This window comes from Bos indicus, chromosome 9 (assembly GCF_029378745.1).
Source record: "Bos indicus isolate NIAB-ARS_2022 breed Sahiwal x Tharparkar chromosome 9, NIAB-ARS_B.indTharparkar_mat_pri_1.0, whole genome shotgun sequence".
In the NCBI taxonomy this organism is placed as follows: Eukaryota; Metazoa; Chordata; class Mammalia; order Artiodactyla; family Bovidae; genus Bos; species Bos indicus.
Genome location: NC_091768.1, coordinates 40,752,731 through 40,776,657, shown reverse-complemented (window position 1 = coordinate 40,776,657; position 23,927 = coordinate 40,752,731). Strand labels below are relative to the sequence as shown.

Here is a 23,927-nt window from a genome sequence, read left to right as displayed (position 1 = left end):
TAGAATCAGCCTTTCTTTAATCTGCCAGTTGTACTTAACAGAAATATTTCTTTTAAAAAGTAACCTGACTTAATTCATGTATTTAATGAGAAAAAAAACCCAATTTATTATAAAATGTGTATAAGGCAAGCTGTCTTAAAAAAACTAATGACATTTCTTTTTCTTTATAGAGATACTTCCTAGTTGGGAGCAATCATGCAGAAACGAAATACCGTGTTTTGAAAATTGACAGAACAGAACCAAAAGATTTGGTTATCATTGATGACAGGGTAAGTATCTCAACAACCTGAATACAGACAGAAACCTTTGTACTTCTTGTTTAACGGATATGAAATATCCTTACAGCTTCTAGTGATGTATACTTTTTTTAATCATACGTCTAAATATGACAGTTTTTCATGGTTGGCTAGAATTTTTAATCTCTAATCTGGTTTCTAAAATTACTGAAGTCAGAAAGTTTGCCAGAATTACACTTTGCCCTTCATTTTGATTTTTTACGAAGCAAACTCTTTGGATAAGATAATGAATATATTTTCTTAAAGGGGTGCCATTTTAAGGATCTGATATAACTCTCAATTTGCAGCCACCAAAGAGATTATTTATTCTTCTTCTTTAATATGAAGCTCCTTGAAGTCAAAAAGGACTTCTCTACTGCAGACTTGTTATTATACTGCTAAAAGTGATTGGTAGGGTCACTTCTGATGACTTGCTAGAGAAATGTTAAGCTATTCTTATCTACGTGTCATATTATTCAGAGTTGGGACTTAATTCAGGTTGCACAAAAATATGAGGCTTTTAGTCAAAAGAGAAATATAGTAAGGTGGAATTGAACAGTTAATTTTAACTCTCAGGTGAGAGCAGCTAACACTTTGTGGTGAAGTTCCTGTCTGAATATTTCTGAATCTGTGTGGATTCCTGGTTTTTCAAAGGTATCAATAGCTGTAGTTTGGAACTCATTTTCACTAAGCTCTTTGGAAAACTAATTTCTATGTTATAATAATTTTGGGTATATTGTATTTTGTGACTTCCCATACTCTTGGGTATCATGGTCCTCCTTCGCCCACACACATAGCATCTGGCAGTATTTATTAATACGATGTAATGATACTTGGCTTTACTTGTGGGTAGGAGTGGCTGATTGGGGCTCTCTTTGAGAATCTAAGAAAAGCTATGGGCCTTCTCACAAAAATACACATATGCACATATCACCAAAACTTTGCATACAATTTTAAGGAGTTTATAGATTTCTTGAAACTTGTCTGTGGATTCCTCATACCTCTGAATCTCTGATCCAGAAGATAAGGTTTTGGTATACCTTTTAAGTACAGCAATGTGTGATCCAGTAACCACCCTTAATTAACTGCTAATGTGAAAAAATTTGTTGGCTTTTTAAATTGTAGCTTAGTCCTGCACTTTTATATACTTCTCTGTGAAATAGCTAATGATGTAAAGCTGTAGGAAACTTTTAATTTTCAGAGGTAAATAAATAATCTAAAAATCAAACACAACCTTACAGATTAATTTGCTTATTTCTAGCATGTATATACTCAACAAGAAGTGCGAGAACTTCTTGGGCGCTTGGATCTAGGAAACAGAACAAAGATGGGACAGAAAGGCTCCTCGGGGTTATTTCGAGCTGTTTCAGCTTTTGGTGTCGTAGGTAAGAAAGGTGCCTCCCTCTTTCAACCTCTTTTTTTTTCCCCCCTATATAGACTACTTGATAGTTTGCAAGGCTCATATTTATATAGGTTTGTAAATGTGACCCACCTTCTGTGTCTTTGGTTATTTAAAACTGAATCATCTATCAACCAGGTATCAAACAGCCTTTATATAATATCTGCTATATGCCCAGGACTGTGCTCAGTTTTGTATAGGATATGAACAAATGTAGCGATGGTTTGGACCTCTAAGGAGTCTGGCTTGTCAAGAAATGAAAAAGTGAAAATTGGCTTGGACTTGTAAACGTCAGCTGGAAAAACAGATACAGGTAAAACCAGCTTTTAAATTAGAGGAGTTTCTCTCAAGGACATGCTGCAGTGTAAAGTGTCACAAGCCCCTTCTCTGAGCGACAACTGCTTTCTTACTCTCAGAGAAACTTTGTTCTCTAAAATCACAGAGAGTCGGAAACTTTGCTCTTTAAAATTGTGTCAGTGAGAGAGAACATCCCCCTGTCGCCTGGATGATCTAAGTCATTTTGACGCAGAGAGGCAGCCTTGGTTGACAAGGCGAGCGCCGAGCTTCAGATAAGGGCTTTCTGGACGCAGCCGACTGTAGCTCTGTACACTTTATTGCTTTCAAGGAAATGAGACTCCGAGTCCGCTTCACAGTCCAGACCTGATGTTTATCTCTTTACATTCAGTCTTCCTCTGGTTTGAGCCTCTTCATTTAAATTTTACCTAATCTCTTTCCCAAATCCTATAATAACGCCTTTACTTATTCATGAACAAGCATAGCAATGGCCTTGGCCTTTAAAGGAGTCCATGCTCCAGCTTGTGGGGCATTTCGGAGATGCCCCGCGGTTCTTCTGGTGCGTTGTCCCTCGTGACAGTGGGTCAGAAAACCTATCTTTGCTCCTGGACTTGTCCCAGGGAGTCTTAGGATGATTGGATTGGACGGGGGTGGGGTGGGGGTGGGGGGGCTGGGGGGACAAAACCCAGTGCCCAGGAAACAACTCCAGGACTGGAATTTGGATCCCAGTTGTGTAGTCAATAGTAAATGCTGGAGATTGCGTAAGAGATAGACTACTTGGACCTGGAGTGGCCAGGAAAGATTTCCTGGAGAAGACAAGACTCAGGCTGGACCCTGGAGGAGAAGCAAGCTTGGGATGGATGTGGGGAAGGGAGGGGAGAGCTCCAGGAGGGGTGACGGCAGAAGCACCGGCATGAAGATGCCCACGGGTCCTGGAATGCTGGCAAGCAGTTGGTGAGGCCAGATCACTGGGGCCTTGGCAGCCAGGCAGAGGGCAGTTGTGTTTCAGCTTCCCTGTTGGCATGGCCGTATTTCAAGTCTTCCCCCCACCGCCCCCCAACACAAAATTATCTTTCTGCTTCTTAAACCCGCTGAACTGTCTATAATATTTACTGAGTGGTGTCTGTAGATGTTAACGAAACTAATATGGACTGACCTGTGCTATATAGTTTCATAGTCTTAGGTTCATTTTTCTGATTAGCACTTTCTATTTGGTGAATGTGTACTTGTTGAGACTTTGATTATGCATATTCTGCGGTGTTTGAAGTTTGTTTTTCTCGATGTGCTCTCATAGCCCTTCATGTGGAATCCCTTTAGGTCCATTTTGTGTCTTAGGCAGCTGCCAGGGGAGGTCAAGAGTGGTCGGTATGATTAGTTTCTTCTGCATAGGACTGGAGCCTTCTGTGTACCTTCTGCTTAGTCTTGACAAATCCCTTGAGGTTTCATGTTTAATGGATGAGTGTTTAACGGATAACATGTGTGTGTTAGTGTATGTCAGGTGAGTTCATGTGTTTCAATTCCATATATTCCATACATGTAAATTCCACTTTAAGTGTTACTTAACTCTTAATCAAAGAAAAAAATCTAGAAATAAAGTGTCTTAAATACATTAGGCTTAATCAGATACTTAATAGGTTAAACTCATTTCTTTAAATACTAATACTTTCTTACAACTTTTGAAAAAATATAAATTTCCTAAGGTATATGTAATATTGAATGCCTAATTAGTCAGAGTTAAATATTCAAAATTGAACCTTCCTTGCTAATTAAGTATAATGAGTTGAAGATCAGTTGTGGGTGTGTGTGCTAAATTACTTCAGTCACGTCTAACTCTTTGTGACCCTGTGCGCTGTAGCCTGTCGGCTCCTCTGTCCATGGGATTCTGCAGGCAAGAATACTGGAGTGGGTTGCCATGCCCTCTTCCAGGGGATCTTCCTCACCCAGGGATTGAAGCCGGGTCTCTTATGTCTCCTGCATTGGCAGGCGGGTTCTTTACCACTAGCACCACCCGGGAAGCCCATTGAACTGTATTTTAAAATAGCTGCCCTTGGGTATTTTGGAATTGTATTGGATAGTTTGCTTTTTACATTAAGTGGCCTCTAGATGCTTTCCTCGGAGAAGGCAATGGCACCCCACTCCAGTACTCTTGCCTGGAAAACCCCATGGATGGAGGAGCCTGGTAGGCTGCAGTCCACGGGGTCGCTAAGTCGGACACGACTGAGCAACTTCACTTTCACTTTTCACTTTCATGCATTGGAGAAGGACATGGCAACCCACTCCAGTGTTCTTAGCCTGGAGAATCCCAGGGACGGGGGAGCCTGGTGGGCTGCCGTCTGTGGGGTCTCACAGAGTCGGACATGACTGAAGTGACTTAGCAGCAGCAGATGCTTTCCTGGATTTCGCAGGGGGCACTAGTGGTAAAGAACCCGCCTGCCAATGTAGGGGATGCAGGAGACGTGGGTTCGATCCCTGGGTCAGGAAGATCCCCTGGAGGAGGGCATGGCAACCCACTCCAGTGTTCGTGCCTGGAGAATCCCATGGACTGAAGAGCCTGATGGGCTACAGCCCATAGGTCGCAAAGAGCTGGACACGACTGAAGTGACTTAGCATGCATGCACGCATGCAGATGGTGTACTGTGTTACTTTAATGGTACTTTGATCATTCTTCGCTGTTCTGGGCATATTTGCTTTTAGCAATATTCCTTGCCTCATTTTAAATTTATTGATAACTAAGCTTGTAAAACCATAGCTTTATTTTAATCCACAGATAACCAAGTTTATAGCCAAATAAATACTCATTTTATACACAGCTATTAATAAACTTTGGATGAGGACTGAAGATATTGCCATGTTTCTCTTAGGTGGCATTCTTAGATATTGTGGTACATTTCTATCACAATTTGAGGCCCTTTTGAGACTCTCCTTGGATGGTGAAGTCACAACAAGGTTGACTTGCCAGTAAAGTGACACAGTAATGTGCTAAGTAAGCATTTATTACTTTCGTGGAAATGCACTTTATTTATTCTAATTCAACCATGCTTAGAATCTTTGAAGAGTAAATAAGGACATAATAAAAGGCTATGATTTGTCTAGTATTGGCTAGACAAATGAGGGCTACTGAAATAGCAAAACGCAAAATAAGGGCAGCTGAAATAAAAAAACACAAAATATTTAACCTTGGAAATATATGTAGTCTGATTGTCAGAATAAGACATGTGTGGACGGACTTGAATGGTGGTCTTCTGTTCTGCGGCCGAAGTATTTTCTCTCTCAATTTTTTCAGCATGCCCAATTTGTGAGTAGTATTTTTGCTGGACTGTTTAGAACTGTTACCATGGTTTAATTTAATTCACAGTCTATAAGAATCTAAAGCTATGCTTCTCAACTGTCTGCAGTAAAGGACCAGTCTTTTTTCCAGCAGTGTGTCAAGATCAACACAAGAGCCTAAATGGGCATAACTTGTCATCAGCCTGGACCACATGTGACTCACCACATAAGTTCATAATATCCAAACTAGTCTTGTCTGTTCCAGGCAGGCTCGTTGATGATGAACTCTGATGTTCCTGAGCCCTCCCTTTCAGTTCGTTTGCGTTTCTTTCCATGGACGGCTACTGAAAGCTCATGGACCGTCTCTGGTCCCTAGACATGGATTGGGCCTGCCCTGTAGCTGTGGTGCCCATTTGTGACTTGTTCCATTGTGGCTTGACAGCCAGGAGGTTTGGGAGACCACCAGATAGGTCGTGAGCATTGCTCACCCAGTTTTGTTTTTTTTGTTTTTAAGCTCCTGCCTGTGACACACTACAGAAGGCAAATCTGCAGAGTCAGAAAATCAATCAGTGGGCGCCAGGTGCTGGGGGTGGGAAGGGTGGATGGACATCGGAGGAGCCTGAGGGGGTGTTTTTGGAGTGATGGGAATATTATGTTGACCTCAGCAGTGGTTCCAAGACTGTGTGAAAGTGAAAAGCGTTAGTCGCTCTCACTCAGTTTGTGATGTGGTCCTGGGATGTTTGGGTGGAGGCCTGTAGTCCTTACTACTCTCGGTACTCTGACCATCCAGTTCCTTTTGGTATATGTCCTTTTTCTGCCTGTGTCACCAGTGAGAGGAAACGCTTGTAAGCTGCTAGTAGGCTGAAGGGGAGTGGTAGAGTATGTGTCTTCATAGTAGACTACGTGATGGGCTTGGTTGCTCTTTAAAGGAGCAGCCTTAGAAACAGATTGCAGAGTCAAGAGGAGGGGAAAATGGCAATGCTGTGGGCCTCGACTCGTGAGGGACGATAGACTTGGTGTTAGAGTGTCACTTCGGTCCCCTGTGGTTTTTGATACGTCTCTGTCAGAGTGCAGAGAGGCTCTGAAGACAGTGACGAGCTGACAAGGTGACCCAACAGGATACTGCCCTCTTCCCTGTTGGTGAGCCTGTGGGATCCTCTCCAGCCCCCAGAACGCCACAGCACTCCATCCTCTCACACTGCCCCTTTTTATTTACTTTGCTTGGTGTCCATCACAAACGACACAGCCGGCCTTCTCTACTTGGAGAAAAAGAAGTCACTTTTGCATGATGACCGTCGTCTAGGCTTCTGGGAAGAACTTGGGGAAATTGGTCTGGGATCAGAAGTGTATAGAATGAAGATGAAAAAACTTGTCCTGGTTTCTCATGTGTTAAAATGATGATGAGGCTGACTTTTGACAGAGGTCTGTGCCAGACTGAAGCCTTTTAACTGTTGGCTGTATTTGATGGGAACCTTTAAAAAAAAAAAAAGAGTGACATTTCCAATTAGTAGTAAAAAGAAAATAATCTCATAATATGCAAAAAGCACTTATGCTGGTAGAGAGTGTTCTTTTGTACAGTATATTTATTAAAAATATAAAGGGATATGTAGGATGAAATAGTCTAGAATTGAAAACATAAAATTAAAATTCAATTGGAATGCAGGTTGGGGGAACTTATCACAGAGAGGTTTTTTCCTTATATAAAAAATACATAACAAGAACAAAAGGAAAACTGATTTGTCTTGGAAATATTTATTACTTAAACTCAATTAGATTCCCTTTTTGGGTTTTTATGCTGCTTCCAGGACCCTTGATTTTGTAGGTTTTGGCCTTCCTAAAGGATAACTGCTTCCTAACTTGCTTTTAATGAGATTGACATTAAGCTTTATTTCCTATTTTATGTCCTTCAGCTTTAGTCAGGGAATTTTGAGCTAGTCTACAAGTGAAAGTAGCCAAACATGACATGAAAGTCATGTTTGACTCTTTGTGACCCTATGGACTGTAGCCCACCAGACTCCTATATCTGTGGAATTCTCCATAATACTGGGGAGTGAGTTGCCATTTCCTCTAGTGGGGAGGAGCACAAATGAACATTTAAAAAAAATGCACTTTGTGGCTCTCCAAAATATTTTAATAGCAGTAACGTGGTTCATTTGGAGAAGGCAATGGCACCCCACTCCAGTACTCTTGCCTGGAAAATCCCATGCACGGAGGAGCCTGGTAGGCTGCAGTCCATGGGGTTGCTAGGAGTCGGACACAACTGAGTGATTTCACTTTCACTTTTCACTTTCATGCATTGGAGAAGGAAATGGTAACCCACTTCAGTGTTATTGCCTGGAGAATCCCAGGGATGGGGGAGCCTGGTGGGCTGCCGTCTATGGGGTCACACAGAGTCGGACACGACTGAATCGACTTAGCAGCAGCAGCAGCAGCAACGTGGTTCATTAAAATCCTTATGGTATCTTTCAGTTAAGTATTTTGGCTCATTTACATTAATACGTTCAATTACTAATCTCAACTAAGAATAACACGGCAGAGACTATGGGTATTTGCCAATTCTAGAGCAAAAATTTATAGCCCCAAGATTCTAGCTCAGACTTTATAGAGTGCAACACTCGGAGAGAGAGAGAGAGAGGGCAAGTGCAAGTGGGACTCCCACATGCACACACAGGAAAGTTAGTTTTGAAAAAACATTAGGCTGTATGTGTAAGAGCCTTGGCTGAGTTTTTCTTTCAGTGCTTTGGATAAGTTGCCCCACAGCCTTCTGGCCTCCGTTGTTTCTGGCAGGAAGTCAACTGTGTGTGACCATTATCTGACTCCCGCAGTGAGTGAGCTGGGGTGACGGGATCCGGTATCTGTACTGGGGTAGAGCCTCACTCTACAAGTAAGAGCCGGTAGAAGAAAGGAGCCCCTGGTGTCAGGTGTGCTTGCCTGGAATAAAGAATTTGCAGCACAGAGCTGGAGGGGATGAGAAACGCTGGTGGCCTGCACCTCCTGAGCAGAAACCAGGGCCCTAGACTGAGAGCTGGGGAGGGGAGAGCGGGTACTGTCTTTGGGGACACCTGCTGGGAAGTAGACACCCGTTAACACTGAATTGGGAGAAGGGTATAGGGAAGGAAGCAAGCTATGGTTCGGATGCCACAGACTGGCTGATCTTTCCAAGATCTAGTAGATTGTTTTGAATTAATGTTTCTCCATTTGCTGTATGCCATTAGGAGAATTTCCAGAAACTCTCAGTGTTTTGTTTTTATAATTTTCACCAGTCACTGGGGAGAGGGTCTGCTGAGCTCCTCACATAGCCGGTTCACCAATACAGTATACTAACGCATATATATGGAATTTAGAAAGATGGTAACAATAATCCTGTATACGAGACAGCAAAAGAGACACTGATGTATAGAACAGACTTTTGGACTCTCTGGGAGAGGGAGAGGGTGGGATGATATGGGAGAATGGCATTAAAATACGTGTAATATCATATATGAAACGAGTCGCCAGTCCAGGTTTGATGCACGATACTGGATGCTTGGGGCTGGTGCACTGGGATGACCCAGAGGGATGGTATGGGGAGGGAGGAGGGTTCAGGATGGGGAACACATGTATACCTGTGACGGATTCATTTCGATATTTGGCAAAACCAATACAATATTGTAAAGTTTAAAAATAAAATAAAATTAAATTAAATAAGCAGTTGACAATAAAAAAAAAAAAAAGAAGTGTGCCCCTCTCCCTCCCCCCAACCACCGAGAGAATTCATTTTAACTCCCAAAGCAAAAGTTCTGGGAGCCAGAACATTTTTAACCAAGACTGTATGGTAACTAGTGTGTAGTTGGGATTTTAGCGTTACTGAACCTTAACACGTATGGTCTTCTTATAATCAAATTGTTCAGAGTAGTATTTTTAAGTGAGATAAATATTTCTAGAGAATAATTCTAAAACAGCTGAAAATTTGTATGGCTGTAAATCAGAGAAATAATAAAGCAGGAAATATGTCAAAGTCTTTTCGCCTTTTAAATATGTATCTGAAAGCATTGCTAAGTTTAGGAGATGTATTTATCTTTCTGTTTTGTTGTTGTTGTTGTGTAGGTTTCGTCAGGTTTTTAGAAGGCTATTATATTGTGTTAATAACCAAAAGGAGGAAGATGGCAGATATTGGCGGTCATGCAGTATATAAGATTGAAGATACAAATATGATCTATATACCCAATGATTCTGTGCGGATTAGTCATCCTGATGAAGCTAGGTATGTACTGACAGTAACTGCTGTTTTTGTATCTGTAGACCAATTGAAAATCAAAATATAGTCGATAGATTATAAATGTTAAAATGTAAATACAGGCTCAGAATGCTACAGCTTTTGTTCAGGCGCTATTGAAGACCCTGCATTATGATAATTGATTTGGGCAAGAATCAATAATGGCTGCTAAAACCATCAGATGAGAGGTTATTGTTGACATACTGTACTTCATGAATGTCTCAACATACTGTACTTCATGAATATTTTTATTATTTACAAAGAGAAAAAAATGATAAACACACTTAACCAAATGATCAAACTTGGCATCACCAATAATGAGACAAAACTGACATTATTTGCCTCTTAATATGAAGCAGTGGGAAGGACACCACTAGCCTGTGTAGTTTTCTTACTAAAAATATTTAAATTGAATCTAAGCATGATAAAAATATTTAAATTGGATCTAAGCCTGAGGAAAATAATCAGACAAATCCATACGTGGGACTTTCTGTAAGACAACTGGCCCAGACCCTTCAGGAATGTCAGGAAGAGCCAGAGAGTAAGATTTTAGAATAAACATGACAAAGTGCAGGACTTGAATTTCTGTTGGATCCTGGGTTAAAATATGTGCACAATGTGTACACACACAGGCACAGAGCTTTAAAGGACTTTACTGGAATGGTTTTATATGAACTATATACTAGAAGCATCGGATCAGTGTTAAATTTTGAGTGTATAGTGACATTGTGGTTATTTAGGAGATTGTCCTTGTTCATAGTAGTTGCGTAATATTAAGATATATAATTTTAGGACTGTCATCATATCTGCTTACTGTAAATGGTTTAGAAAAATAAAATGTACTTGTGTATTTAAAGACAGAGAATGTATGTATGTATAAGGAGAAATATTTAACAGTGAATTCAGGTGAAGGACATACTGCTATTCATTATACTATTTCCCCTCACCCCTAATTTTTCTATGCATTTGAAAGCTTCAAAAAGTTTTTTGGGGAAATGATTGGAAACTTGGGCGTATGGGGAAAGACTGTTAATAAATAATACATTGATAGAGAAAATGCTAGAATTGGTTTGATATTATAAAGACTCAAAATGGAACAAAGTTAGGCATGTTTGAATTTTTAGGGAAGATAGCAGCTTAGGTTTTAATTACACTTTGTACCTTTATAGTGTTGTTCTAGAACATGAACCAGAATTTAAAGGTGAGGTGGTTTTATTGCTTAAAACCTTCTTAGATAGTGGTTTTCTGGAACTTTGTGACACTATCTTTGATGTTTGGAAGTGGGGTAAAAAAATAATTTTGTTTCAGACAAGAGTAAGAGTTTAGCAGATAAAGTTGAATTTTGTCTTATACTAACTGAAAAAAATTATTTCATGTAGTTTTCTGTCATTTTTTCCCAGTTTTATTGAGATAAAATTGACATATACCACTGTGCAAGTTTAAGGTGTTCAGCATAATGATTTGACGTATGTATATTGTGAAATGATGACCACGATAGGTGTAGTTAGCATCCATCATCTCATAAAGACACAATAAAAAGAACATTTTTTTTCCTGTGATGAGAACTTTTAGGATCTACTCTCTTAACTTTCATATATATCATAGCAGCGGTAACTGTAGTCATCATATTGTTAACTATAGTAATCATTTTTTTAAGGTATCTACGAATATTCCAAAATGTGGACCTATCCAGCAATTTTTACTTTAGGTAAGTTTGAGCTTAGTTTTACTCCTGTCAGTCTCTTAAATGTTTATATTATTTCCTACAGGGTAAAAAGAGAATCAGAGGACACAGTAGTACTTTGATTATTCTTTTTTAAAAAAATAGCCAAATCTTTTCATCTGAAATAATATAAATACAAGTATTCCTCCTTTAAAAAATCTAATTTTTAAAATTTTGAATGGATAAATTAAATGGTAATTATTCTTACTATGAACAATCATCTTTTCATTATGATTTTAAAGAAATACTTTTATTTTATAATTTTTTTTGAGTTTGAAGATATTTATACTTCTGAAGTTTTCAATATTATCATTATCTCTGAAACAGGAAAATTTAAAATTCCTGCATCCTTTATTCAAATGAGAGTGGCAATAATAATTTAAAATTATACACTGATCTTTTATTTTTTACATAAGAGCAAATTAAAGATTGAAGAAATTAAATTACTTACTCCTGTAGGACTGGCAAGAAGCACTCTATTAATAATTTTATTGCCAGTTCTCAAATATACATTTTCATCTAGTACACCAAATAGAAAATGTCACAAGGTACTAAATCTAAAGATTAGCACATAAACACACAGTTGTTGAATTAATTAAGGGCCAAACTGTAAAACATTAACAAAATAAATATTGAAAATCATGTCTATTTCTGCAAATTTTAAAAATTTTTATTGGAGTATAGTTGATCTACAATATTGTGTTAGTTTCTGCTGTACAGCAGCATGAGTCAGCTGTATGGGGGAGGGGATATGTGTATCTACTCTGTTTTTTTTAAAGATTCTTTTCCCATATAGGCCATTACAAAGAATTGGTCATAGATATAGAAAACAAACTTATATTGCTAAGGTTAAGTGTGGAGAGGAATAAATTGGGAGATTGGAATTGACATACATACCCTATTATATGTAAAATAGACAACTAATAAGGACTTACTGTATAGCACAGGGATCTCTACTCAATACACTGTAATGGCTTATTTTGTGATTTTGAATTACAAAAATTAAATCTGCATTGTCTATATACAGGGAGGTGGGAGGGGGATTCAGGATTGAAAGGGACACATGTATACCTGTGGTTGACCCATGTCAATGTATGGCAAGAAGCATCGCAATATTGTAAAGTAATTATCCTCCAATTAAAATAAATAAATTTTTTAAAAGTCTGTATGTAGAGTTGTAACCGTTTCACAGTTTTCAGTTAACAGTCTAGTAAAAGGTAAAAATAAACTCAAAATAGGGAGAACTTTTGCAGTACCAACATATTGTTGTTGGCATTGTAAATTAATAATTTTCCTGGGGAGGAATGTAGCATCAAGTATGTATGAAAATATATCTGAAGAAAATAAATCAGGAGGGAAAATATTAGTCCCTGTTTGTAAAGGCACCAGCTTTACAGATAGCGTCTCTATCGTGGCCCAAACAAGCAAACCAACCAATGCAGGGACAACCCAAATATGGTGAATTGAAAAATAAGCAATAAATTATGGCAGAGCATCCTGGGAGAGTGTTATACCATCACTGAAGTGACCAATATGTAGGCCAGGTATATAGCAAGTTATTATGCTGCATGGAGAATTCTGTCACTTACAACGTCCAAGGTAAAATGTAGAACACAAAATCGCATCAGTGGACTTGGGTCGTAGGACTAAGAGGACCCAGAGTGTTGTAGCCGTTGGCATTATGTACTGTTAGGGTGCTTTGCATTATTTTAAATTTATTTTTAAACTCTTAATATAGTTAACCATTTATTTATTTATGAAATAAAAACGTTTACTATGTAGAGTGGATTATGTCTTCATGATGTGAAACTGAAGAAAGTTAATTAATTTAGCAATAGTATAGTGAAGGGCTTCTAAAGAAATAATTTTCACTTCCACGAATGTTTATTGAAAGTATATTTCCATTGTATTTGTCTCCATCATTTGCTTTCCAGCCATTATTGCTTAATTGTTTATAGTCTCTGAGGTATTACTGAAGCTCAGTGGAGCTCAGCTGTTAGAAGGGATTTCTCCTTCATGGTTTTCAAGTTCATCTGCATTCTCCTACTGAGTTCTTATCAAGTTATCCCATAAGTAAAAAATACGAGGTTAAAGACTTTAAAAAAGGTTGTATTACATTAAGATTCAGCTAGGATAAATCAGTTGTTTTAAATAGGAGAAGTTGATTGTTAAAAGTAAAAGCCCAGTTTCTCACCCTGCCCCCAGCTTTATTGAGATATTACTGACATCTGTAAGTTTAAGTCGTACAATGTGATGACTAGATACATGGATGTATCACAGAATGATTACCACAGTGTTAGTTAACACCTTCATCCCATCACACAGTTGTGATTTTTGTGTGTGTGTACTGATAACACTTGATTTACTGCCTTAACACATTTCAAGCACATAATTCAGTGTTGTTGTTTTTTTTTCATTCTTTTTTTTGTTTTGTTTTAAATTTATTTATTTTAATTGGAGGCTAATTACTTTACAATATTGTATTGGTTTTGCCATACATCAACATGAATCTGCCATGGGTGTAATTACAGTTACCATGCTGTATGTTAGATAACCAGATCTTATTTATCTTATGGCTAAGAGTTTGTACTCTTTGACTGATAGTTCTCCATTTCCCCCAGCCACTGGCAACTACCATTTTTTTTATATACCCTATATTTTATTTATCTGTTCCTTTGTTAATTTATTAATGTGTTCATTTGTGGTTGTTGCCTCATCTGGGTATTTTGATTAATTCTACAGTGAGCATGGGGGTGCAGATAGCTCTTTGAGATGGTGATCTTTTTTCTTTTGGATATATAACCAGAAATGGGATTTCTGGATCCAATGGTAGTTCTGCTTTTAATTTTTAAGGAACTGCTATTTTATTTTCCATAATGGCTGCACCAATTTATGTTCCCACCAGCAGTGCAAAGAGTTCTCTTTTCTCCACATCCTTGCCAACCCTGCCGTTTCTTGTTTTAATAATAGCCATTCTAATAGGTATGAAGTGATATCTCATTGTCTTGATTTGCATTTCCCAATGTGATGTGAGCATCTTTTCATGCATTTATTGGCCATTTGTGTGTCTTCTTTGGGGAAATGTCTATTCAAGTCATTTGCCCATTTTAAAATTGGATTATTTGTTTGTTGTTGAGTTGTATGAGTTCCTTATGTATTTTGGCTGTCAACCCATTAACAGTTAGGTGGTTTGCGAATATTTCCTCCCATTCAAAAAGTCGCCTCTTTATTTTCTCACTCACTCTTTCTCTGTGCAAAGCTTTTTATTTTGATGTTTCATTTGTTTGTTTTTGCTTTTGTTGCTTGCACTTTTGGTATCATGTCCAAAAATAATATTTGTGAAGACCAATGTCAAGGAGCTTTTCCCTGTGTTTTCTTTTATTTGTTTATAGTTTCAGGTCTTACATTTAAGTCTTTAATCCATTTTGAGTGGATTTTTGTGAGTGGTGTAAGACAGGGGTCCAGTTTCATTCTTCTGCAGGTGTTTGTCCAGTTTTCCTAACACATTTATTGAAGAGACTATCCTTTCTCCATTTGTCTTTTGGAAAAGGGGTTGTCAGTCGCTCAGTCATGTCCAACTCATTGAGACCCCATGGACTGTAGCCCGCCAAGCTACACTGTGCATGGAATTATCCAGGCAAGAATACTGGAACAGGTGGCCATTCCCTTCTCCAGGGGATCTTTCCAACCCGGGGATCAAACCTGGGTCTCCTGCATTGTATTGCAGGTAGATTCTTTACTGTCTGAGCCATCAGGGAAGCCCATCCTTTCTCCATTCATCTTTTTGGCTGCCTGGTCAAAATTTAGTTGACTGTATCCGAGTGGTTTTATTTCAGGCTCTCAATTCTGTTCCATTGGTCTGCTGCTAAGTCACTTCAGTCGTGTCTGACTCTGTGCGACCCCATAGACGGCAGCCCACCAGGCTCCCTTGTCCCTGGGATTCCCAGGCAAGAACACTGGAGTGGGTTGCCATTTCCTTCTCCAATTGGTCTAGGTGTCTTTTTTATCTTGTAACATGCTGTTTTGATGCTGTAACTTTGTGATGAAGTTTGATACCTCCAGCTTTGTTCTTCTTTCTTAAGAGTGCTTTGACTATTAGGAGTCTTCTGTGGTTCCATACAAATTTTAGAATTGTTTTTTTCTATTCCTGTGGAAAATGTAATTGGAGTTTTGATACAGATTGTATTGAATCTGTAGATGGCTTTGGGTAGTATGGTTATTTACACAGTATTCTTCTGTTTCATGAACACTGGGTTTCTCTTATGGCTCAGCTAGTAAAGAATCTGTCTGCAATGTGGGAGATCTCGGTTTGATCCCTGGCTTGGGAAGATCCCCTGGAGAAGGGAAAGGCTACCCAATCTAGTATTCTGGCCTGGAGAATTCCATGGACTATATAGTCCATGGGGTCACAAAGAGTTGAACACGACTGAGTGACTTTCACTCACTCCATGAACACTGGATACCTTTCCATTTATTTGAGTCTTATTCGTTTATTTTATTCATGTCTTATAATTTTCAGTATATAGATCTTTTACCTCTTTGGTTAAATTTATTGCAAAGGTTTTTTTATGCTCTTGCATATGGGATTGAGAAACCAACTTCTTAATACAGTTTTTATCTCTCTGAGATCAGACGCTAATAAAATTAATGGCTCTATCAAGAAAATGTGGTAGATTTAAATTTAACAGATTAAATAAAAATCAATTTCAAATTATATTAATAAACTAAAGAAGAAATAATAATGTGTGAGAATCTGAAGTTGTAACCATTTTAAAGTATGACTAGAATACTTTCAAATTTGTATAACTTAAGAAATTCTAGATACTGTCTAAAATTCTGTGCTAAAAATATATAGCTTAAGATACTTATAAAAGTTGATTTTGTGCAATTTTATTTGCACAGACTTATAATTTTTTTAATGACATGCTTCTCAAACATGTATCACTCTAGTGGCTTGTGTTATTCACTTATTCTTATTTTATTACTAAATAAATTATGGTGCCACCTTTAGTAATTAATATAATTATTTTCATTCAGGTAAACTAGAGTACAGACCTTGTATAATACTATTAGAGTGGATATTATAGCATTTTTAATAGTCCATTTAGATAAATATAAAAGTGTGACTTTGTTATACAAAACTATGAAGTTAGATTAATTTCAGTGTGAAGCACAAAGTGCATATGCAAATCAGTGAATGTAGGTTACTAACATTTTATTGTGTATTTCTAGTTATGCAAATGCCTAAGTCGTGTAATGATTTTTAAATTTCCAATTATATTCATGATTTACTATGTTTAAGGTGCTTATTTGAACAACATCGCTTCTGTTGTTGGTGCTAACTAATTCAGTTCATAATTAGGTGCTAACTAATTTAGTTCATAGGTTTTAATTCCTTCTGGGAGCCAAGATTATGAAATATGTTTTGCTTTTCTAATTCTTATTAAGCTTTCTCTTCTCAGTTATAGCTATGATTTGTCCCACTCACTTCAGTATAATCTCACAGTCTTACGAATGCCCCTGGAGATGTTAAAGTCAGAAACCACCCAGACTCGCCAGGAAAGTTTCGACATCTTTGAAGATGAAGGATTGATTACACAGGGTGGAAACGGTAGGTGGTTTTCAGCACATCCAATATATGTTAATGTGACATCTATGAAATGGCATCTCATTAAATTCACTCACATTTCCTTCATATTTCTCCTTTCTTATTTGTTCTTTGTCTTTTCATGTAGTTGCTTCAGATATATGAATTCATATAAATGAATTCATTTTTATAGAGATCATGGTGGTGGTTTAGTCGCTAAGTCTGCCAGGCTCCTCTGTCCATGGGATTCTCCAGGCAAGAATACCTGAGTGGCTTGTCATTTCCTTCTCCAGGGGATCTTCCCGACCCAGGAATTGAACCTGGGTCTCCTGCATTGCAGACAGATTGTTTACTGCCTGAGCTACCAGGGAAGTCCAGAGATCATGTATCACCAAATTGATTTCATTTGTGGGCAAGGCAGAAAATTGTATGCTGATGTTTTCTAGCAAAATTTTATGCACCTTTTATGGAATTCATTCAACTTTAGTCTTTGGCTGGAGAATTTTCTTTTTAAATATTGAAGAATACACACCACCACCTATTTTTCTTTATAGAGACCAATTGTGTATAACTTGAATTGTAGAAAAAAGTTACCCTGGGTTTCCTGTTGCAGCCTAGACATTTATGTATCATGTCTCTAATCCTCATAAAAAGCTACTCAGGAGGTGTAATGCTGCTTTCAAATAAATACATGATAAGTAGGAGGCCGAGACCTAGAGGTTAAGATCACAAGGCCAGTGTCCAGAGGAACCCTTGCAGAAGGTCAGAGGCTGTTCTGACATGATTGGTCTCAGTTTGACCCACCTGTCCCTCCCACAGCCTGCTTCTGTCAGGACTGTTGTGGGGTTACTGCAGGACCTGTGTGTGACTGGTCTAGGGTGACCCTGGGGATCTGGGACTGACCAGCCACACAGCAGAATGGATACCTTTATCTCTAGATTTAGGGATTGGTCTAGCACTCTAAGGCCAGAGACATTGCCAGAGTGAATGTTGTGAAGGCATTGCTTCAAACTTAAAGTTAAGACAGTTTAGCTGAATTGGCCTTACTGTGGAAACGAAAAGTCAGTAGTGTCTTTGGGTCCCTTCCTCAGTGCCACTTCTGTGACAGTGATGAAGATGTGGGTGCAGAGGTCGAAGGTAAGTTCCAGAAGGTTTGTCCTTGCAGGACACTCGGGAAGAGGCTGTGCTCTGTTAGCCTTTTGCCAGAAGTTCTGGTCCACTCTAAGAAGACTGAGACTTACTTCAACTGAATGCCATCTCTGTTCATCGCCTTTGACTCTTGTTCATTTATTAGATTGACTGTCACTTGAGCTAAAGCAAAACCCTGTGCACCCTCCCTACCCCAAAACATCTAGATCACAGAAATTTGCTGTGGTTCATCTGAATTGTGATCTTTGCCACTCGAGGCAGGTGGAGGGTAAGATAATGTGTACCTGAGTATTTGTCACATCATTTCTTCTAAATATTGTGCTTAGTGATAGAAAAGCTAAAAGCATTAGTAAGTATGCAGTGTGTGTCATCTCCCATGTGAATCTGAATATCTGTACTGAGATCTGAATTAAGACTCCAAAAGCTACCTAACTTTTTACTATCGCTCGAGCAGTTCTGCTTGATAGATATGAATAAACTGTGTATTAGGTTTTTATGACTGCTGTAAGAAATTTCCACAAATTAAGTGACTTAAAACTATACACATTTATTATCCTACAGAAGTCAAAAGTCCAAAAGAGATCTTGGTGGGCTAGAGTTAGAGTGTTGGTAAGGCTGCATTTCTTTCTTGAGACCCTAAGGAAAAAGCCATTTCCTTGCCCTTTCCATCTTCAGAGCCAGCAATGGCTGGCCGAGGATTGCCCACATGACGTCACTCTGACACTCTCACTCCCGTTCCCCTCTTTGACGCACAATGCCCACGTGATTACAGTGGGCCCTCTTGGACAATTCAGAATAGTCTGCCCATCTTAATTAGCAACCTTAATTCCATCTGCAGCTTTAATTTCTCCTTGCCACATGACATAACTTACTCACGGGCTCTGGTGATTAGAACATAGATATTTTTCTGTGGGGAAGGGACGCATTATTCTCCTACTACACAGGGAGAAACTGATAGGAAAGAGAAAGTGAGGGCAAAAGTTGTCTGCGTAGGTAGAAAAGGAAAATAATACATTTTTAAAAAAGTCTCTAACGTGTCAGGCAGCATGTTAGTCACTTTGCATATATTATATATTTTTTTAATCTGGATTATATCTCTGAGGTGAGTGGTATCATCATTTTACAGTTTAGAAAATTGAGGTTCTGAGATGTTATGTAACTTGCCAAAGGTCACAGAGCTGGTAAGTGACTAAGACGGGACTCCTTTCCATTATTCATACTCAATGTAATGTCATTGAAGGGGCAGAGAAGGCTTACTTTTTATAAATAAAACCAAAGGGTATTTGTCAGAGTATATATAAACACTCTTAACATACATGTTTTGAGAAGAAAAATAGTACTGATTGTCTCTAAGCAGAACTGTTACAATCTTTTAAGCCATTACTTTTATACTTATTTCTTATTTTGTACTTTATATAAGTTTTGTAAAACTTACTGATATTTAGTAAATTTATCTGGATATCCTGAAATGATGCTTGATGAAATTAATTTTGTCATATCAAAAAAGCTTGATGTAATAACTACCACTTATGGAATTATGAGTAAGACACGAGACTTGTTCTGAGCATTTCATGTGCATTATCAACTTGCCTTTACAACAATCACGCGAAAGGGGCATGCAAGAGCAAACGGGGCACTGAAATAAGTGACCCTCTTGGTCACACCTGTCACCCTGCTGGCGAGGCAGAGCTCTGATGTGGACCCAGCACTGTGACACCAGAGCCATGCTCCTAGTCACTGCTCCTGCTGTCTGTCAGCCTCATTCATGTATTTGTACGTGTGTCCTTAATTTCCCAGTTGCTTGCTTTTCTCTAGGTTCAAAACTCTCATAGATCAGAAAAATGTGTTTTTTCTTTAACTTTGTACAGGATCAGCACAGTGTTCTGGGCAATGAGATGAGTTATATCCACTGAAAACAGCAGTGAGATTTATCAGACATTTTGAAATTAAAAAACAAAAGTTTAAGAGCTTAAAAATGAATTGAATGTCAACCAATTTCCTTATCTTCCTGATACCAACTCTTATTTTTTCAGGTGTATTTGGGATCTCTAGTGAGCCTTACATGAAGTACGTGTGGAACGGCGAACTTCTAGATATAATTAAAAATACTGTCCATCGTGACTGGCTGCTATACATTATTCATGGATTCTGTGGGCAGTCAAGTATCCTTTTTTAAAGCATTAAGATATTATTAAATTTATGCTATAACATTTGTAGAAAGCTGTATATGAATTATACGATCATTATAATTATCTGTGCATCCTGCAGATAGATTACAATTATGCTTTCTGTGTGGTTGAAATACAAAGGAATGCAGATCTATTATGTCTACAGACAGGTAAATAACAAGGAAGAAAATGTTCTGGGCCCAGAAAGTGCTGTGGGTAGTAAGTGTCATTCTTACCTAAGAGCAGGAGCAGAATCGCTAACCGGAGGGGAGGATGGGGCCAGGCTCATAGGAAGAGTTGAACTTGGCTTGACTTGATCAAGAAGCAGGCCTCAGCAGTGAGACTGTGGGCTGGGGAAGCATCATGAGTGTAGAGGTGGAAAAGTTTATGGGAGTGTACTTGTGGTTTGTGTATACAATGCCTGGGAGGCGCAATGGGGTGGAAAGGAGATGGGTTAGGGAGGAGTCAGACTGCCAGTCACCAGATTACTTTGATGGTCGGATGAAGGACTTTTGGTTTGGTGCTAGAATTTTTGAAAGTTTTTTTCAAATGGTAACATACAAATTAGTACTTAGGAAGCTTGGGTGGGTAACCATTTTCAAAGTGTGTTGGTCACTCCATAATGTCCCACTATTTGTGACCCTGTGGACTGTAACCCTCCAGGCTCCTCTGTCCATAGAATTCTCCAGGCAAGACTGGACTGGATTGCCATTTCCTCCTGCAGGGTATCTTCCCAACCCAGGGATCAAACCTGGGTCTCCTGCATTGCTGGTAGATTCTTTACCATCTGATCCACCCTAGACCAAGGGACATGCATTAGGACAAGATTGCAGTGGTTCAGGCATAATGTAATGAAGATCTGGATTGAGAAGAGTCATAATAGATTAAATAGACATAGGTTGAGCTTGGTATTAAGCTGGTAAATCAATCTTATAAATATCATTTGTTGTTTTATTTGATTTCTAGGTATAGTGAATGTGTTCTTATGAGGCTTAAGAAGGCAATGTCTACTTTTTAGAAGTGGTGTTAAGTTTTTTCCTGCCCCTTTTAGAGATCCTGAAGAACATTTGTGCACCTAGCATGCTTTCTGGTTGACATTCTTCCTTGTGTCTTAGGTTTGTTAAAAACCTAGAGTGAACACTTCAAAGGAGTGGTTGTCTTGAGACCACTGAATGGGTGAATGTGATAAACCAATAATGTGCTTTCTTGCACCAGAACATTGACAGGAGTGGAGTCAGGGAGTCAAAGGGTAGGGTTGGAGAGGTTGGCCTTGGAGAGGACCTGTTTTGCTTCCTTTGTGGCAAGTGAGGGTGAGGAGAGGCTAGATGAAGATGCAGAGGACTTTTGGAATGAATTTGGTGAGATTTACCTGTTACACGTAAAATGGCTCATTACCTTATACTCATTTTCAACCAGTGAGTGGTATTATCTGCTTGATCATTCACCGAATAATGAGATTTGGCCCCAAATTACTATATATTTTTCCAAAAGTAGAATTAAACTGGAAAAAACACACAGTTTCTACCACCTTCATTAAAAAAAAATAAAATAAAACCACTGCAGATCCAAAAAAAAAAAAAAGAGAAGGTGCTACAGTTTCTAAGGGCAGTTTCTAAAAAGTAATTTTAAACTGTCTTTTATTTCTCAAGAGCTAACTCAGGCCTGGCATGTATTAAGTACAATAAATGGTTGTTTCTTTAAAGTAGTAAATAGCACCATAGATTATAATTTTAAAGCTCATTAGTTGAAATGATGAATCCAGTCTCCCAGTTAACAAGCATTTAATGAATTCTGGAATGTATATGATGGTAACAGTCATTGCTATTCATTGAATGTTTGCTACAAGCCAGGCGCACATTACCAAACCCAGTCTTCCCAACCACCTAATAAAATTGGTTACTTTTTTTTTTTTGCACTTACACCATTTTACAGAAGATGAAACTGAGGTTCAGAAAGTTAACTAAGGTGACAATATTAATTGAAACTTTATTTTGGTTATACAGTTCCCAGTGTTCAGTTTTGCAGTTAGGTGACAAATTTGGGTGCTCTCACAGTACTATGCTAACTCCATTCCCTCAGAATTAGCTATTGCTTCATAATTTAAACACCCTGTTAATGGAGAGGTGGTCACTTTGATAGGTGTATGGTCTCTGAAGAATGAAGAAGGATTAATTGTACCTTTTACATTCTTACCTGGCTGCAAAGGAGGGACCACAGGTCTTCCCTTGACCAATAACCCTACATCCGGTTACCATTTCCTCTGAAATTCATGGAAACCACTCTTTAGTAAGGTTTGGTTTTACCTTAATACCTTCATACTTCAAAAGAGCAGTTAGACCCAGTGCTGTTCCATTTCTTGGGTGAAGCTTTTTGGTGTTCTTTAACCTACTGAACAAAATATATTTAACATAGAATGATTCTCTTGGTTGGGTGTGATGGTCATGAGCGCTAAACAGCTTTAACTAGATTTCTAAGAGCTGTTGATCTATGGACGACCTGTGTATGTCACTTTAATAGCTAGAAGATCCAGTAAGTTCGCTGGGACCCGTTTTCTCAAAAGAGGTGCAAACTGTGAGGTAAGATTCCTGCTGGCAATTTAACTTTTTATTTCAGCTCTGGTGACAGATAAAGCAAAGTGGAATTTTAGAAAGTGGAATATCTCAGTTTGGGACATTATCAAGAGAATAATGAATTCTCTAGAGCCTCTGAAACTTGTGAGGAATATGACTAATGTATAGATGTTCTGAAAAATCAGCTATCTTAGCGTTATGCAGTGCCTTAGGGAGTTATAAAATGTCTAATGTTTCGGAGGATGAGCCATTTCTGTAATAGATTTTAAAATGCAGTACATATTTAGTGGAGAGACTAAAATAGCAAAGCATCTCCACCCAAGGAATAAATGGAGGGGAGCGCTCTTTGGAAAAGCATCCTTGATGAGAAAATTGAGTAAAGCAAGGCCTGGAAACCCTTTACCCGCTTCCCTCTGCTTTAGTTTGGCTCAAGACAGACTCCTTCCGCTCATCCCTAGGAAAAAAACAACATATTCATCTGTTCTGCCTTTGGTCATGTAGCGTGCTTTGAGTGTTTCGTCTCTTTCTGCAACAGACAACTGGAGTCTTACACTGATGTGTGATCGAGTAGATAGACTGGGTGAGACATTGGGTTTTGATCCTGCCTTAATATAGCAACATTCGTTCTTAAAATCATATCAACAATGAACATAGATATAACTGTCGCTTTAAGAAAAAAAGATGTACCCATCTGAATGCAGAGTTCCAAAGAATAGCAAGGAGAAATAAGAAAGCCTTCATAAGTGAACAATGCAAAGAAATAGAGGAAAACAATAGAATGGGGAAAACTAGAGATCTCTTCAAGGAAATTAGAGATACGAAGGGAGCATTTCATGCAAAGATAGGCACAATAAAGGACAGAAACGGTAAGAACCTAACAGAAGCAGAAGACATTAAGAAGAGGTGGCAATAATACACAGAAGAACTATACAAAAGAGGTCTTGCTGCTGCTGCTGCTGCTAAGTCACTTCTGTCATGTCTGACTCTGTGTGACCCCGTAGATGGCAGCCTACCAAGCTCTGCCATCCCTGGGATTCTCCAGGCAAGAACACTGGAGTGGGTTGCCATTTCCTTCTCCAATGCATGAGAGTGAAAAGTGAAAGTGAAGTTGCTCAGTAAGTGTCTGACTCTTCGTGACCCCATGGACTGCAGCCCACCAGGCTCCTCCATCCATGGGATTTTCCAGGCAAGAGTATTGGAGTGGGTTGCCATTCTCCAAAAGAGGTCTTAGTGACCCAGA

The 23,927-nt window shown here is 38.7% G+C and overlaps 1 protein-coding gene across 3 annotated transcripts in view; it reads left to right on the top strand.

Moving 5' to 3' along the window:
• The window catches only part of FIG4 (FIG4 phosphoinositide 5-phosphatase), a 172,215-nt gene that overhangs the window by 47,015 nt on the left and 101,273 nt on the right, over positions 1-23,927 (top strand). The window contains exons 2-8 of one of the 3 annotated variants that reach the window (XM_019967222.2): positions 171-269; positions 1,537-1,660; positions 9,322-9,478; positions 11,148-11,198; positions 16,676-16,824; positions 19,983-20,111; positions 22,593-22,693. In XM_019967222.2, coding sequence (XP_019822781.2) covers positions 171-269; positions 1,537-1,660; positions 9,322-9,478; positions 11,148-11,198; positions 16,676-16,824; positions 19,983-20,111; positions 22,593-22,693 — 810 coding nt within the window. Of the gene's footprint in view, positions 1-170; positions 270-1,536; positions 1,661-7,470; positions 7,704-9,321; positions 9,479-11,147; positions 11,199-16,675; positions 16,825-19,982; positions 20,112-22,592; positions 22,694-23,927 lie in introns of those variants that run through there. The other 2 variants (XM_019967223.2, XM_070795986.1) reach the window with 2 other exon arrangements.